The 13,430-nt window shown below is 42.1% G+C and overlaps 2 protein-coding genes across 3 annotated transcripts in view; one reads left to right on the forward strand and one right to left on the reverse strand.

Annotated features, from left to right (window-relative positions):
- Positions 1–13,430, forward strand: part of LOC129773126 (fructose-bisphosphate aldolase-like) — a 609,238-nt gene that overhangs the window by 373,207 nt on the left and 222,601 nt on the right. The window lies entirely within an intron of this gene.
- The window catches only part of LOC129773128 (alpha-tocopherol transfer protein-like), a 34,174-nt gene continuing 26,208 nt past the window's right edge, over positions 5,465–13,430 (reverse strand). For both annotated transcript variants that reach the window (XM_055776695.1, XM_055776694.1), the window contains 2 exons: positions 6,730–7,034; positions 5,465–6,667 (listed from right to left, as the gene is read on the reverse strand). In XM_055776695.1, coding sequence (XP_055632670.1) covers positions 6,046–6,667; positions 6,730–7,034 — 927 coding nt within the window. In that variant the 3' untranslated portion in view covers positions 5,465–6,045. The remainder of the gene's footprint in view (positions 6,668–6,729; positions 7,035–13,430) is intronic.

The raw sequence follows: 13,430 nt of genomic DNA on the forward strand, positions 1-13,430 counted from the left end.
TAGCTCTGACCCACATTAATAGAAGTTTGACCCCCTTCCTGTTGACCGATTGATCTGAAATTTGGAACACACCTTTATCTCTGTAGTCATTATAAAACTGTGTATTTCATGATCTTGAAAATCCGGCCGCTACAAAATGGCGGATCACATATTTTCTCAAAACCTCATCAATATGGGTTTTCCAAAACCCCATCAATATGGGTATCAAATGAAAGGACTTGACGAGTAGAATACGTTTGTTTAAGAAAAATGCAAATCCAAAATGGCTGCCACTACAGAATGGCGGACTACACATTTTCTCAAACTTAATTAATATGAGTATCAAATGAAAGGGCTTGACTTGTAGAATACGGTTATTTATGATAAATATAAATCCAAGATGGCTGCTACTACAAAATGGCGGACTACATTTTATCACAAAACCTCATTAATATGGGTATCAAATGAAAGGGCTTGACTAGTAGAACACGGTTGTTTATGAAAAATCCAAATCCAAGATGGCCGCAATCACAAAATAGCAAATTTATTTATTAAACGGTATTATTTAGCTTGAACTGTTCGTATGTATGTTTGTATGTCTGTAGGGTTGTCCCACATTAATAGAAATTTGACCAATAGGAACTGACCGAATTTATAAAATTCCTTTATCTCTGCTGTCATTTCAAAACTGTTTATCTTGAAAAATCTAATTTGGCCGCCGCTACAAAATAGCTGATTCCATATCATTTAAAAAAAAAGGTTGATTGAGATATGCGTATCAAACGAACGAACTTGACTTGGAGAACACATTATGTATTTTCTGCAATCCACTCAATATCGGTATCAAATGAAATTTTTTGTCTGATAGAATACAGTACAATGGTTTTATTGTAGAAAAATATTCTAAAGAAACAGATGATGTACTAAAAACTAGAAAATAAAATAAGTAAAAAAAACTTTTTAAGTTAAACGGTTTAATTGTGACTAAACATAATAATGTACTAAAAGCTAGAAAATAATTAGGCAAGTAGCATGTAGCAGTTATCATATCTCTCCTTCATTAGTCTAGGGCATTGATAATACTAAAATAAAATCGTGGGGCACGTTGGATTTCCATTATCCACAATTAGCGACATCATCATATGCAATATTATATCTTCTGAAATCCAAATCGCATTTGCTCGCAAACAACAAATTGCTTCCGTTTTTCTCGATATCAAAGGGGCATTTGATTCTGTTTCCATGGAAATTCTCTCAGAGAAGCTTCATAATCGTGGACTTTCACCAATTCTCAATAATTTCCTGTACAATTTACTGTCAGAAAAGCACATGATTTTCTCTCATGGCAGCTCGAAAACTTCTCGTTACAGTTTTATGGGCCTACCGCAAGGCTCCTGCCTAAGCCCCGTTCTGCAAAAGCCGTTGCAAGATACCCTGAACAATCTGTTCAGGTGGGCCCTTAAGCTGGGTATCGAATTCTCTACGGAGAAAACTGAAATGGTCGTTTTTTCTAGGAAGCACGAACCCGCCCAATTCCAGCTTCACCTATCCGGCAAAACGATCATGCACTCTAAGTTTTTCAAATATCTGGGTGTATATTTTGATTCTAAATGTACCTGGGGAAAACACTTTGCGTATCTGAAACAGAAATGCCAGCAAAGAATCAATTTTCTCCAAACAATAACCGGAATATGGTGGGGTGCCCATCCAGGAGACCTCATTCAGTTGTACAAAACAACGATATTATCAGTGTTAGAATATGTCAGTTTTTGCTTCTGATCAGCTGCCAGGATTCATATTCTCAAGCTGGAGAGAATACACTATCGTTGCTTGCGTATAGCCATGGGGTGTTTGCATTCGACACATACGATGAGTCTCGAAGTCTTGGCAGGAGTAACCCCACTTACTCTTCGGTTCACAGAATTATCCTACAGATTTCTCATCCGTTGCAAGATCATGAATCCATTGGTGATTAATAACTTCGAAAATCTACTCCAACTGACCCCTCAGTCAAGTTTTATGTCTTTATACCATGAGTACCTTACCCACGACGTGCACCCTTCACCAGGCATCTCCAACCAAGTTTGCTTCCCATACTTTTGCAATTCTTCTGTCATTTTTGATCTGTCCATGCGACAAAAAATCCATGGAATCCCAGATCACCTACGCTCCGATTCTATTCCGCCGATATTTTCGGCAGAATATGGGAAAGTTAGATCTGATAAAATGTTCTTTACTGACGGTTCATACATAAACGGGTCCACTGGCTTCGGCATCTTCAATGAAAATTCCAGTGCCTCTTTCAAACTCAAAGATCCTTGTTCCGTGTATGTCGCTGAACTGGGTTCGATATACTACGCACTAGGGATCATTGAAACTATGCCCATCGACCATTATTTTATTTTATCAGACAGTCTCAGCTCAATAGAGGCAATCCGCTCAATGAAAGTTGATAAACGCTCATCTTATTTCCTAACAAGAATAAGACATCTATTGAGTGTTTTGGTCGAAAAATTATTCAAGATTACCTTAGCATGGGTTCCCTCTCATTGCTCGATTCCGGAGAATGAGAAAGCGGACTCGCTAGCTAAGGTGGGCGCTTCAGAAGGTACACTTTTTGAAAGGCAAATTGCTTATAAAGAATTTTTCCACATTCCTCGTCAGTAAGAGACGAATGAACTCTCAGAGTTTAAAGTCTCTCTAATTCAATACCTTCCTTCCTTCCTCGTCAGCACACGCTCGTAAGCTAGTAGCGCATGTGGAGTGAAGATAAGTTCGGTCGTTGGTTACACACGATTATCCCTAAGGTCTCGACGAGTGCATGGTTCAAGGGATTGAATGTAGGTCGTGATTTCATTCGCGTGATATCTCGGCTCTTGTCCAATCACTACAACCTAAACGCGCATCTCTATCGCATTGGGCTCGCAGCAAACAATCTATGTGATTGTGGCGATGGCTACCACGACATCGAGTATATTGTCTGGTCGTGTATCCGATTCCATGTTGCTCGCTCTCAGAGCACTGAGAGCAAAAGGCAGACAATCGAATATCCCCGTCCGGGATATCTTAGGTAGCCGTGATCCTGATCTACTGCTTCATCTATACCTGTTCCTCAGAAACGCCGATGTCAACGTTTAATGATGTTTCCTTCGTTGTGTCCCTGTTTCATATCCCTCCTATCCGATCTATAAACTTTCACTTAGTCGCGGCAATACATACACACGCTCTTTACAGATGCACGGGCCGAAGGTTGTGCAGTCCACTGATCATTCAACAAAAGCCAAAGGCTGTACCGCTCATGACAACTCTACACGAGCTGATGATTGCGCCGGCTAGTAACCATTCTATCCTGGATTCCTCGAGTCGAGAAAGACGCACCACGCTAGATATGGGATGCAGACTAGGGGGGCGTTGCTGATTAACGGTCAGCTGCATCCCAATAGGAAGTATCCCATGTCGGGCACACGTACAGAGCACTGAAGACTGCAACATTACAATTATGAGAAAACTTGTAATACTAACCTCGAGCCAACCGCGAGTTATCGGTTACATATTACTAACATAGTTGTAAGCAAACATTGTCAAAATATTGAACTCCCGGCCCCGTTAGGCTGACGCCATATGACCCTTAATAAAAATATATATTTTGGATAAAAAAAAATCCTTCCGGCCGTGAATATTCCGTGCGGCCGTCGATGTTGATGCGTGATTGTCGTAATGGACCCACTTTTCATCGCTAGTAACGATTCGATGCAAAAAAAAACTTTTTCTTTTATGCCGTTGGAGCAGTTGTTCGCACGTGAAAAAACGGCATTCGACGTCTCGTGGCTTCAATTCATATGGCACCCAATGTCTTATCTTTCGGATACTTTTTAGTCTTCCAAGTCAAAATTACAAACTTACCGGTACACCTAATAACTCCAGGGTGAAGTTTGAATCGATGGTCTTACGTTCATTATCATAGGCTTTCTTCTTCATCACAGCGGCTGACGCCTTCTAATATGGCGGCCACTTTTTGGCTGACGCCAGCACCAGTGATTATGTGGACAGTGTGTTTGTGTGGAACAGCCTCACAACTTAACCGGCTTTGGTGAGATCTCCCTGCTTGGCATCGTATGGGATTTTTTTGTACAATTCGAATTCGAATGATTTCAATTTGAGAAAATGAGAGGTACACACATACACACATCTTAAAACTCTTAAAAACGATGCTTATATTTGTGCAATTCACTTTTTAACACAAAAAAAGCAAGAATGATAGATTTTGGGTGTACAGAGATAACAAATTGATGAACAAAACTGTGGATATTTGAACTTTAGGGAGTATTCTAGTCTAGAAATTTGAAAAAAAAATCATTTTTTTCCTTCATATTTCTGTAGTTTAGGTATTCAAGAATATACCCTAGAAAGGAAATCCTAAATATTTACCGAAATCCTATTATTTACCGAGTTAGAGCCATTTTAGTGATGCGGTATCTAACCTGTTACGGCCGTAACAATGAACTTCAAACGCGTTTTTCTCGAACCTAATTCTTTCAAACTGGCGTACACGATCAGCCTGATTCTCGAATACACTTCGAATACACTTCACGGTGGAAACGGAATCAAACGTATCCGCGATGACAACGGTACGGTGTCGACATCTGGATACAAGATTAGTTTCCCACTAAACTTATCATTATGATATCAAATTATCTTCAGATGAAATTTTTGTATGAGATTATTATATCACATGAAGAAAACAAAGTTTTCAACTCACATTGAACACCAGTTTGATATAAAGAAGTTAATTTTCATTAATGATTTATTATTTGAAAAGTGCCAAAAAACATGTTTTAGACATGTCCGAGGTCCATGCGATAGCGACATCTTTACTGATTCAGAATCTGTTCGATTTTTTTTTTCAGATAACCAGAAGGGCTGGAATCGTGTACGCCATGGTACAACTTTTTTTCAACCCTCCCACTTCATCAGCTATTAACTATTCTAGTTATGAATAATTTTTCCCCGTTCAATTTTTGTTTTATCATCAAAAGATAGATGAACAAATAATGATATAATGGATAGTAAAAATATTCATTGTTTTATTTTTACGGAGCTCGAAAAAACGTCCGAAATTCCCCCCTTCATCAGAATATTACAACTTAGCCATTCCATTAAAGAAAAAATAATGAAAAATACGGGTCTAATACTTCGCGATAAGGAACAAAACAACCAATTTTTACGAAAATCTGAGAACCGCTATATCGGTTTGACATGGAATGGCTGAAATATCCAAAATAAAGTCTTGAAGTTTGCGTAAAAATAACGTAAAATTGAATATCTATAACCTTTTTATCACGAATAATGCAGAAAGGTGGCAGAAATATACAGTTAGAAATTGCATTCGGCATCCAGGCATTGATATCTCTAATAGCATTCAATTTTCCATTGACAATGCGAGAAAGAATTTCTTTCAAATCAACTTTTCGAGCTACTCACACAGTTTCTCTGAACAAGATAGTCTTTAATAGCAAAATACATACAAACAAAAAAAAATACAATAAAACAAAAACTGACTGCTCGATACAATGTATTATTTTCAACGTGTTATCGAATCTCAAATCTCAGTATGGAATAGTTTATTCCGTTCGCAGCATACGATTGGTTATGGGTGTTGAGTGCACGCAAGATTAGGCATTTCGCTAAGCATAAACTGCACATGTACAGAATTGATTCAAAAATAAATCCAAACTAACGCGATAACCGAGACCAAGCACACGCACGCAAACTATTTGGACATATGGTCCTGAAATCTACCAAGTCCTCCGGTGGACTAGACTTTTTTTTTCTCTAGTGATTCTGACACAACAGGAAATGAGAATCTAGACTCTAACAACGGATTTTCGAGCGTCCTATTGAGATTTGGTCAACTAGGAGTACATGAGATGTTTAGAAGATGAAGTTTGGTGAGATGAAAATGGTTATTTTTAATTTTCGCTAATGTTGGTTACTTCGTTGTTTCGGAATGGGGGCACTTTTGGGTGTGGACGATGTGGATAAACGGTAATGAATGGTGACCACGACTTAATCGATGGTCAGTTGTCTAAAGGTACCATCCATACCAAACAGCTCGTCGGCGGTCTTGGGGGCACCCGGTCTGAGTGATTCGTTGGCCTTGCTGGCTTCCTGCTCCTTGAACCAGGTGGTGTATTCGGCCAACTTGCAGCGCCATTGCTCGTTCAGGTCCTTGATCGCTCCGGCATCGCCGCCGTATTCAGATGGTAGCATAGACTTCGGTACAAACTTGTACAGATCCTCCATGGAGCTGTGGATGTGGATACGCTCGCGGATCTTTTCCTTCAGGAATGGTTTGACGAAGTTGACGATGGTGTCAACGATCGGCGATACATTGATCACATGGACTTCCTTCAGTTTAACTGGGTAGGCCTCCTGGACACAGATGAGGAACTTCTTGACCAGTGTGGGAGTGAATTTGGCGAAGTGTGTTGGAGTGGCAACACTGGCATCCAGGATGTACACATCACCAGCAACGCCGACCGATTCCTCAGCCAAACGGACGTCACCAATCATGAGCGTGAGCTTCATCGACTCGATGACATTCGGGGTAGTGATGTCCTTGTCGGTACCACGGAGCATCACCACACGGCAACCAGCTGGAGTCAATCCTGGCAGTGGTGGCATGTGACTAGATTTATGGAAATCAAACTATTAGCACAAGTGTTACATGAATAGCGAGGGACAACTCACATCACATTCAGAATCTCGGACATCTCGGGGCGGTTGACGTCGCGATCGGTGAAGAACTCCGGTACGGCATTGCGCATTGTGTAGTACATGTCCAGCTTCTGCTTGACGCGTTCGATGCTGAACTTGCATCCTCGCAGGAAGGTACGCAAGCGGGCATTATCCATATCCTTTGGTAGATGGGGTTGCATTTCAAGCCATTCGCGGATGATGGCAATATCCCGATCGATGTCGGCTGGGTTCGCTGGCTCGCGCAACTCTTCCTTGATCTTGGCGCTCAGTTCTCCGGATGGTTGAACAAGAGTCATCTGGTACGGTAAAATGGAGGAATGTTTGTTAATTTACTTTCCAGTGCTGTTTTATGGTGGCGCGATGCGGGGTAAATGTGAACCGGGTTAGTGTGGCGCTGTTGCAAAATAAGCCTATATAGTGAAGGGATTATGTATCTCAAATGGCGAGTAAAAGAAGAGCTCGCTAATGCTGTCTAGTTCAATGAAACATTTCGCAATCGCGGTTTGTGTACAGGGACGGAGAATGCCGCAAGACATATAAGAGACAGACGAAATGACATCAAGATTTTTTCACCCCCTTAGCAACTATTTCAACTATAGCAAGTCAAGCACCCTTTGCTGAGGTCGTTGTAAACACGTTTTTTTCTGGTTTGGGAATCGTTTTGTGCTGTTGTACCCACTTTTTGTGTGCAAAGATATTGTTTTTCCTTGTTTGCCCCAAGGAATGCATGAAATTCTGAGCTTATAGGAGAGACTGGTAATTTATTTTCGACATGTGTTCCAGGCAGCATGCAGTGCCTTCCATGAGAAACAGACACAAAATAAACTATAGCTTGACGAGTTACCAAATTTTCAAACTGTTCGTAACGGATCAGAATTTAGGAGAATGAAAATTAAAATGGTAAAGCAATTAACCTTAGACTGATTTGAACTTCAGGTTGTTATCTTCTCATCTCTGGTCACATGACCATTTCCATCGCATTCTAAATTATCAGTTTTACCGCTACTTTTGACAAATAAAATACCGGCTAGATAATATCGATCACCGTAAATTCCCACGCATACATCATTATCTCTATTGTTCTTGTTGCAAACAGAAATCGTGTGAAAGAATATATAAGAGCAATTTTAAAACAATGGACAACAGCCTAATTGTATATGTACCAACGGTTACTCAACAAAAAATAATAATTACACGAGCAACTATCGCAGTGTCTTTAGCCTCTCTTTTGCACGCTTTAATTAGTTTTTCATTGCCCCAAACATTTGTCCTCGTCATCCAGTTCTTGTTTCTCCACTCTACCTCATGTCGTAATTTTATACCATAAAACCTTCACGGGATCATGACGCCATAACATTTTATCGTGAGTCATACTGTCGTGGTTATGCGAAATGAAGATCAAGTTTCTTTTACAAGCGTTGAAAATGTTGAATGTTTAACAAAGCAGCACCGTCGGAACCACATGACTCAACGCTAAGTTCTATGCAATGTGATTACGCCTCAATAATCCTTATCCCGCGCGTCGTTTTACCTGGTGGTTAGTCTTTTCTCCTTCCGTGCTCAATTATTTCCAAGTAATCGGCATCGTTTTGAAGACCCAAGCATCAATCGATGGTGTGGAAAAATGATTTTGCTACTGGCTGGCGCTTTGACTTTGTGATGGCCCGGAACAGTGTGTAATGATTGGATCACGGTTACCTTTCACTGCCGCAGACAATTTGCTCCCCACCCGTGCATGGACAGGCCAATTCCTACCGTTCGATTTGGTCTGGTTGCTTTCGCGTGACCACATTCGAACGCCCCAACCGTGGCAAGTGGCGTTTGCCGTTCATGTTGACTTATGCGGTGTATCATTTAACGGGCACCATTTTCAGTGTTCCGCGATGCATTCGGATATCGCTACTGCGGTTCCCTAACTTGGTTACGAGATAAAAACGCGAAACGATCACGAACGAGTGCAGCATTTGCTAATTTCTCGCGTACAACGATTCAACTCATCTGACTTCAAAGGAAGAATGGTGGCATGTTAATAAAGTGAATCTTTGCGTCGTCATAAGCTTATTATGACTTGAATAGATTAATTTCAATTAAATAATTTGTAGGATCTGCAAATGAGTCAACTGATTTTTCGACCCGAAGTTCATTGATTAGCGTATAATGTGCTACATTCTGGAATATATAATATTCACAATGTTTGCTTATTTATTGGGCTGAATTCGAAAACTTGTTGATTAATGGATAAATGGAATACATGTTTGATACAGAGAACATTACAAAATAAAGACAGCTCAAATCGGACCATTCCTTCCTCGGGTTTAGGGCACACTAACACGTTTGGCCTTCCATTTTTGTTTATATAGATAGAAGATAAAGGAATGCGTTATTCCGTCTTAAAATCCTTTCCACTTTCGAACAAAAATCAATTTCGTTAGCGCCAACATCAAATGGACTAACAACACTTAGCTAATTGTAGAACATATGGGAATTCAATTTTCCGAATTTTCCGATTTTTCTCTCCACTATATTGATCTACGGGAAGAGACGAATACAGCAAAATATAGGAGGCTAAAATCGGACCATCCCTTCCTCGGGTTTTCCGCATACCAACAGATTTTGCCTTACATATTTATATAGATAATGAGCGATTTATTGTCTTTTGTGTGTGCGTTTGTGTTATTTTTTTTATTTGTATTCATTTGAACTTAAGACTATGATGAAGATGGTGTTTGTACTCAGTGTCGCTTTATAGCAAAAATCAAATACCTTAGTGTAGACTTCGGAAGACTAGTGAAGAATTTTTCAGTCATTCGTTTAACACTCGCTTATCGCTCGATCATCATTTTTATCACCGTTCAGTTATACCGTCAGCCACCGAACGAGACAGAAGCGAATTCTACGCTCTGTCCGGAATTAAATAAAGTTTTGTTACAAGTTATAAGTTTCCCGCCAATTATTTCGAAGTGGTTTGATTACCGTCATATCACCGATTGATTGTGTTGTGTCGAGTTAAATCCCGCTGCTGTGTACTCCCAGTTTTGATCTGTTCATCGCTGGCAACATCGCTCGCTTCAAGCAGTTTCATATTCCACCATTGGACGAGGTGATAAGGTGAGCCCGACCTGCCCCAACATATTTCTGGTGCCGTGACCAGGATTGGGTATTGCCGCTTTTTTCGCCATCACCCAAGTGAACAACGGTTCAATAGCGACTATTGTTTTCCACGTTACAATTGGCCGACGCTGTCGCCATTGTGATGCGACACAATCGAAAGACAATCTATTGAGACCACACCATCATTGTGAACAAACCAACGATTGAACAATTGACCAATTGTTCAACCCGGCATTGTTAAATGCATGCTGACAATTTCTGGTGTTACCGAATTTTAATTATTCAAGTCCTAATTACTCGAGCATCAGGTAAAGTACCTCTCCAATCTGCGCAAGAAGCCACACAGGTGCTTTTAGATTTGCTTTCCGATATTTTGCATGTTATTTCCCCATCTCATCGGTGCTGAGTAACAAGCATCAAGTGATTACGTGAACCAGAAACCACTCCACACAACGTAGGTCCGATCCGATTCCAGCCGCATGGTACCGTAAAGGTGGCGGCCGTTGCTCTATGCTGAAACTCAACCGGCGTAGGAAGAGTTTTCCACGATTGCTACCAGTCGTTGATCAACGAGTAGCTGATTATTTCCAATTCCCGCCAACTTTCCGTCGTTTACCAGAAGTGAATAGAAGTCACCCGGGCAGAAGAAAAATAATTCACCATCCCACGAGGCAAGTTGCTCATCTGCGTTCCTGGGTTCCCGTTTTGTAATTCATACAAGGCATTTCAAGCCTTGGTCAAGGTTAGTACCTGTCCAAGTAAATTATTTGTGTCAGTGCGGGGCTACCTGGTCTTGTATTTCAGCAGGCTTTCTTCCTTCCTGTGTGGTCGGCGTTCTATTGATCTACAATGGCCGACGCTCGATCGAAGGAACAAATGGTGACGCGGAGAATGACCCTGCTGGCGTCGCTGTCACGTGCGGAGCAATTCATCGAACAGTACGTCACTGAACGGGATGGGCTCGAGGTGCAGATCCGGCTAGAGAATCTGGATATACTGTGGGCATCATTGGAGGAAGTGCAGACTGCCCTAGAGGATTTGGAGGATACCAACGAAGGTAAAATGTTAAATCTCCAATACCGCGCTTCTATGGAGCCTAGGCTGTTCAGAGTAAAGGCGATGCTTAAGGCTAAACTACCAACTCCTGTTATTCCTCACGAAAACCGCCCCCTTGAAAACCCCCCTCGTTCGTCGTCCGCTTTGTCCGGTTTGAGGTTGCCAACAATTTCGCTTCCGGATTTTGACGGAGATTACAAGCAGTGGCTTACCTTCCACGATACGTTTCTCGCATTGATCCACGAGAACGTAGAACTTCCACCGATCCAGAAGTTCCATTACCTCCGTGCAGCGGTGAAGGATGAAGCAGCGCAAATCATCGAAACGATTGCCATCAGTGCGGCCAACTATCCACTGGCTTGGCAAACATTGGTCGCTCGTTATTCCAACAAGTATCTATTGAAAAAGCGACATTTACAAGACCTGTTGGAAATTCCCAGGATGAAAAAGGAGACCGCTGCCGCGTTGCATTCCGCGGTAGACGATTTTCAGAGGCACGTGAAAATCCTAGAACAATTGGGTGAGCCAACTGCACATTGGAGTACCCTGCTGGAGCATCTGTTGTGCATACGATTGCATGATGACACAATCCGAGCATGGGAGGATCATGCAGAGACTGTCGGAAACCAAACGTACAAATGCTTGGTAGAATTTTTGGAAAAACGCATCCGTGTTCTTGAGAGTGTTTCGGTCAACCATAATAATATAGCTCACCAAACCACGCCCGCTGCAGGTGTCAACAGTACTCATCATCGAAGACCCTCGTTACCGTTTAAAATGTCTACTCACGCCGTCACGGAAAGTTCAGCCCCCAAATGCCATGCATGTGATCAGCATCATCCCCTAGTAAGATGTTCGAAATTCGAGAAGATGACGCTAGCTGAGCGTTTACGTACAGTGAACTCAAAACGACTCTGCCTAAACTGCTTTCGCCATGATCACTTCGCCCGTGATTGCTCCTCTTCCTACAGTTGTCGGGTGTGCAAGAAAAAGCACCATTCCATGTTGCACCCTGGGTACATTGAGAATTCCAACAGATTTGGTACTGAATCGCCATCCAACAGCGCGATTTATTCGGGTGGTCCACCACAACAATCATCCAACGTTCAATCCAGAATTTCATTTCAAGAAGTTTCTAACGCATCGAAGTTACAGACAGTGAAATGCAGCAGCACGATTTACAATCCCCACCCAACCGTGTTCATGCTAACAGTGGTGCTGCGCATCGTAGATGTTTACGGGAAGGAGCACTTCGCCCGTGCTCTGCTGGACAGTGCCTCTCAGCCGAACCTAATGTCCGATCGTTTGGCTCAACTGCTCCGTTTGCGTCGACAGAAGGTGAATGTTCTCGTTCATGGAATTGGTGAGAAGCCTGAACATGCTACGGAGTCTGTGACGACTAAAATCCTCTCCCGCAAAAATGAATTCGCTAAAGATGTTAGCTTTTTAGTTCTCAAGCGAATGATGTCAAAACTGCCAGCTGAAGATGTACGTGTTGAAAGATGGAATCTACCCGGCGACGTGTTCCTAGCTGATCCAGGATTCAATCGGTCGAGCGAGATCGATCTCGTCATAGGAACTCAATTTTTCTTCGATTGTTTCCCCACAGCGTCTAAAATTCAACTCTCAGGTAATCTTCCCATAATGATTGACAGCGTGTTTGGCTGGATATTTGCTGGAAATTGTCATCTAGTTCCATCTGCCAGTGATGCCGTTAGCTGCACGACCGTCGCCCAGTCGTTAGCCCCGCTGGAAGAATGCATGGAAAGATTTTGGAAGATAGAAGAACTCCCTGTCAGACGTGATATGTCACCCGAGGAAAAGGCTTGCGAAGAGCTTTATAGGTCAACCACATCCCGAAACGATGATGGGAGATATGTTGTTCGACTACCGAAACAGCCCAACTTCGCTGAGATGGTTGGTGAATCGAAGTCCATCACATTACACCGATTTCACCTGCTCGAGCGAAGACTTTCGAATGATACTGATCTGAAAGAGAGCTACGATAAGTTTATGGCTGATTACGTAGCTTTAGGACATATGCGTATTGTACACTCTGACTATACTCCTGATTCACACGTGCACTACTTGCCACATCACCCTGTGCTGAAAGAGGCCAGCACAACAACAAAAACCAGAGTGGTTTTCGATGGCTCCAGCAAAACGTCATCCGGTTATTCGCTCAACCAATCCCTATGTATTGGACCCGTTGTACAAGACGACCTCTTGACCTTAATTATCCGCTTCCGAAAATACCCGATAGCCATGATTGCGGATATTGAGAAAATGTACCGCCAGGTACAGGTACATTCTTCCGATGCTCCTCTCCAACGAATATTATGGAGATTTAGTCCTTCTGATCCATTGCTCACTTATGAGCTCCAGACCGTCACCTATGGACTAGTTCCTTCATCTTTTCTCGCCACTAGAACGCTACAGCAGCTTGCTGAAGATGATGGTGACGTTTATCCTCTGGGAGCCGCTGCATTGAGAAAGTCGTTTTACGTTGATGACTATATAGGTGG

Source organism: Toxorhynchites rutilus, chromosome 3 (assembly GCF_029784135.1).
Source record: "Toxorhynchites rutilus septentrionalis strain SRP chromosome 3, ASM2978413v1, whole genome shotgun sequence".
In the NCBI taxonomy this organism is placed as follows: Eukaryota; Metazoa; Arthropoda; class Insecta; order Diptera; family Culicidae; genus Toxorhynchites; species Toxorhynchites rutilus.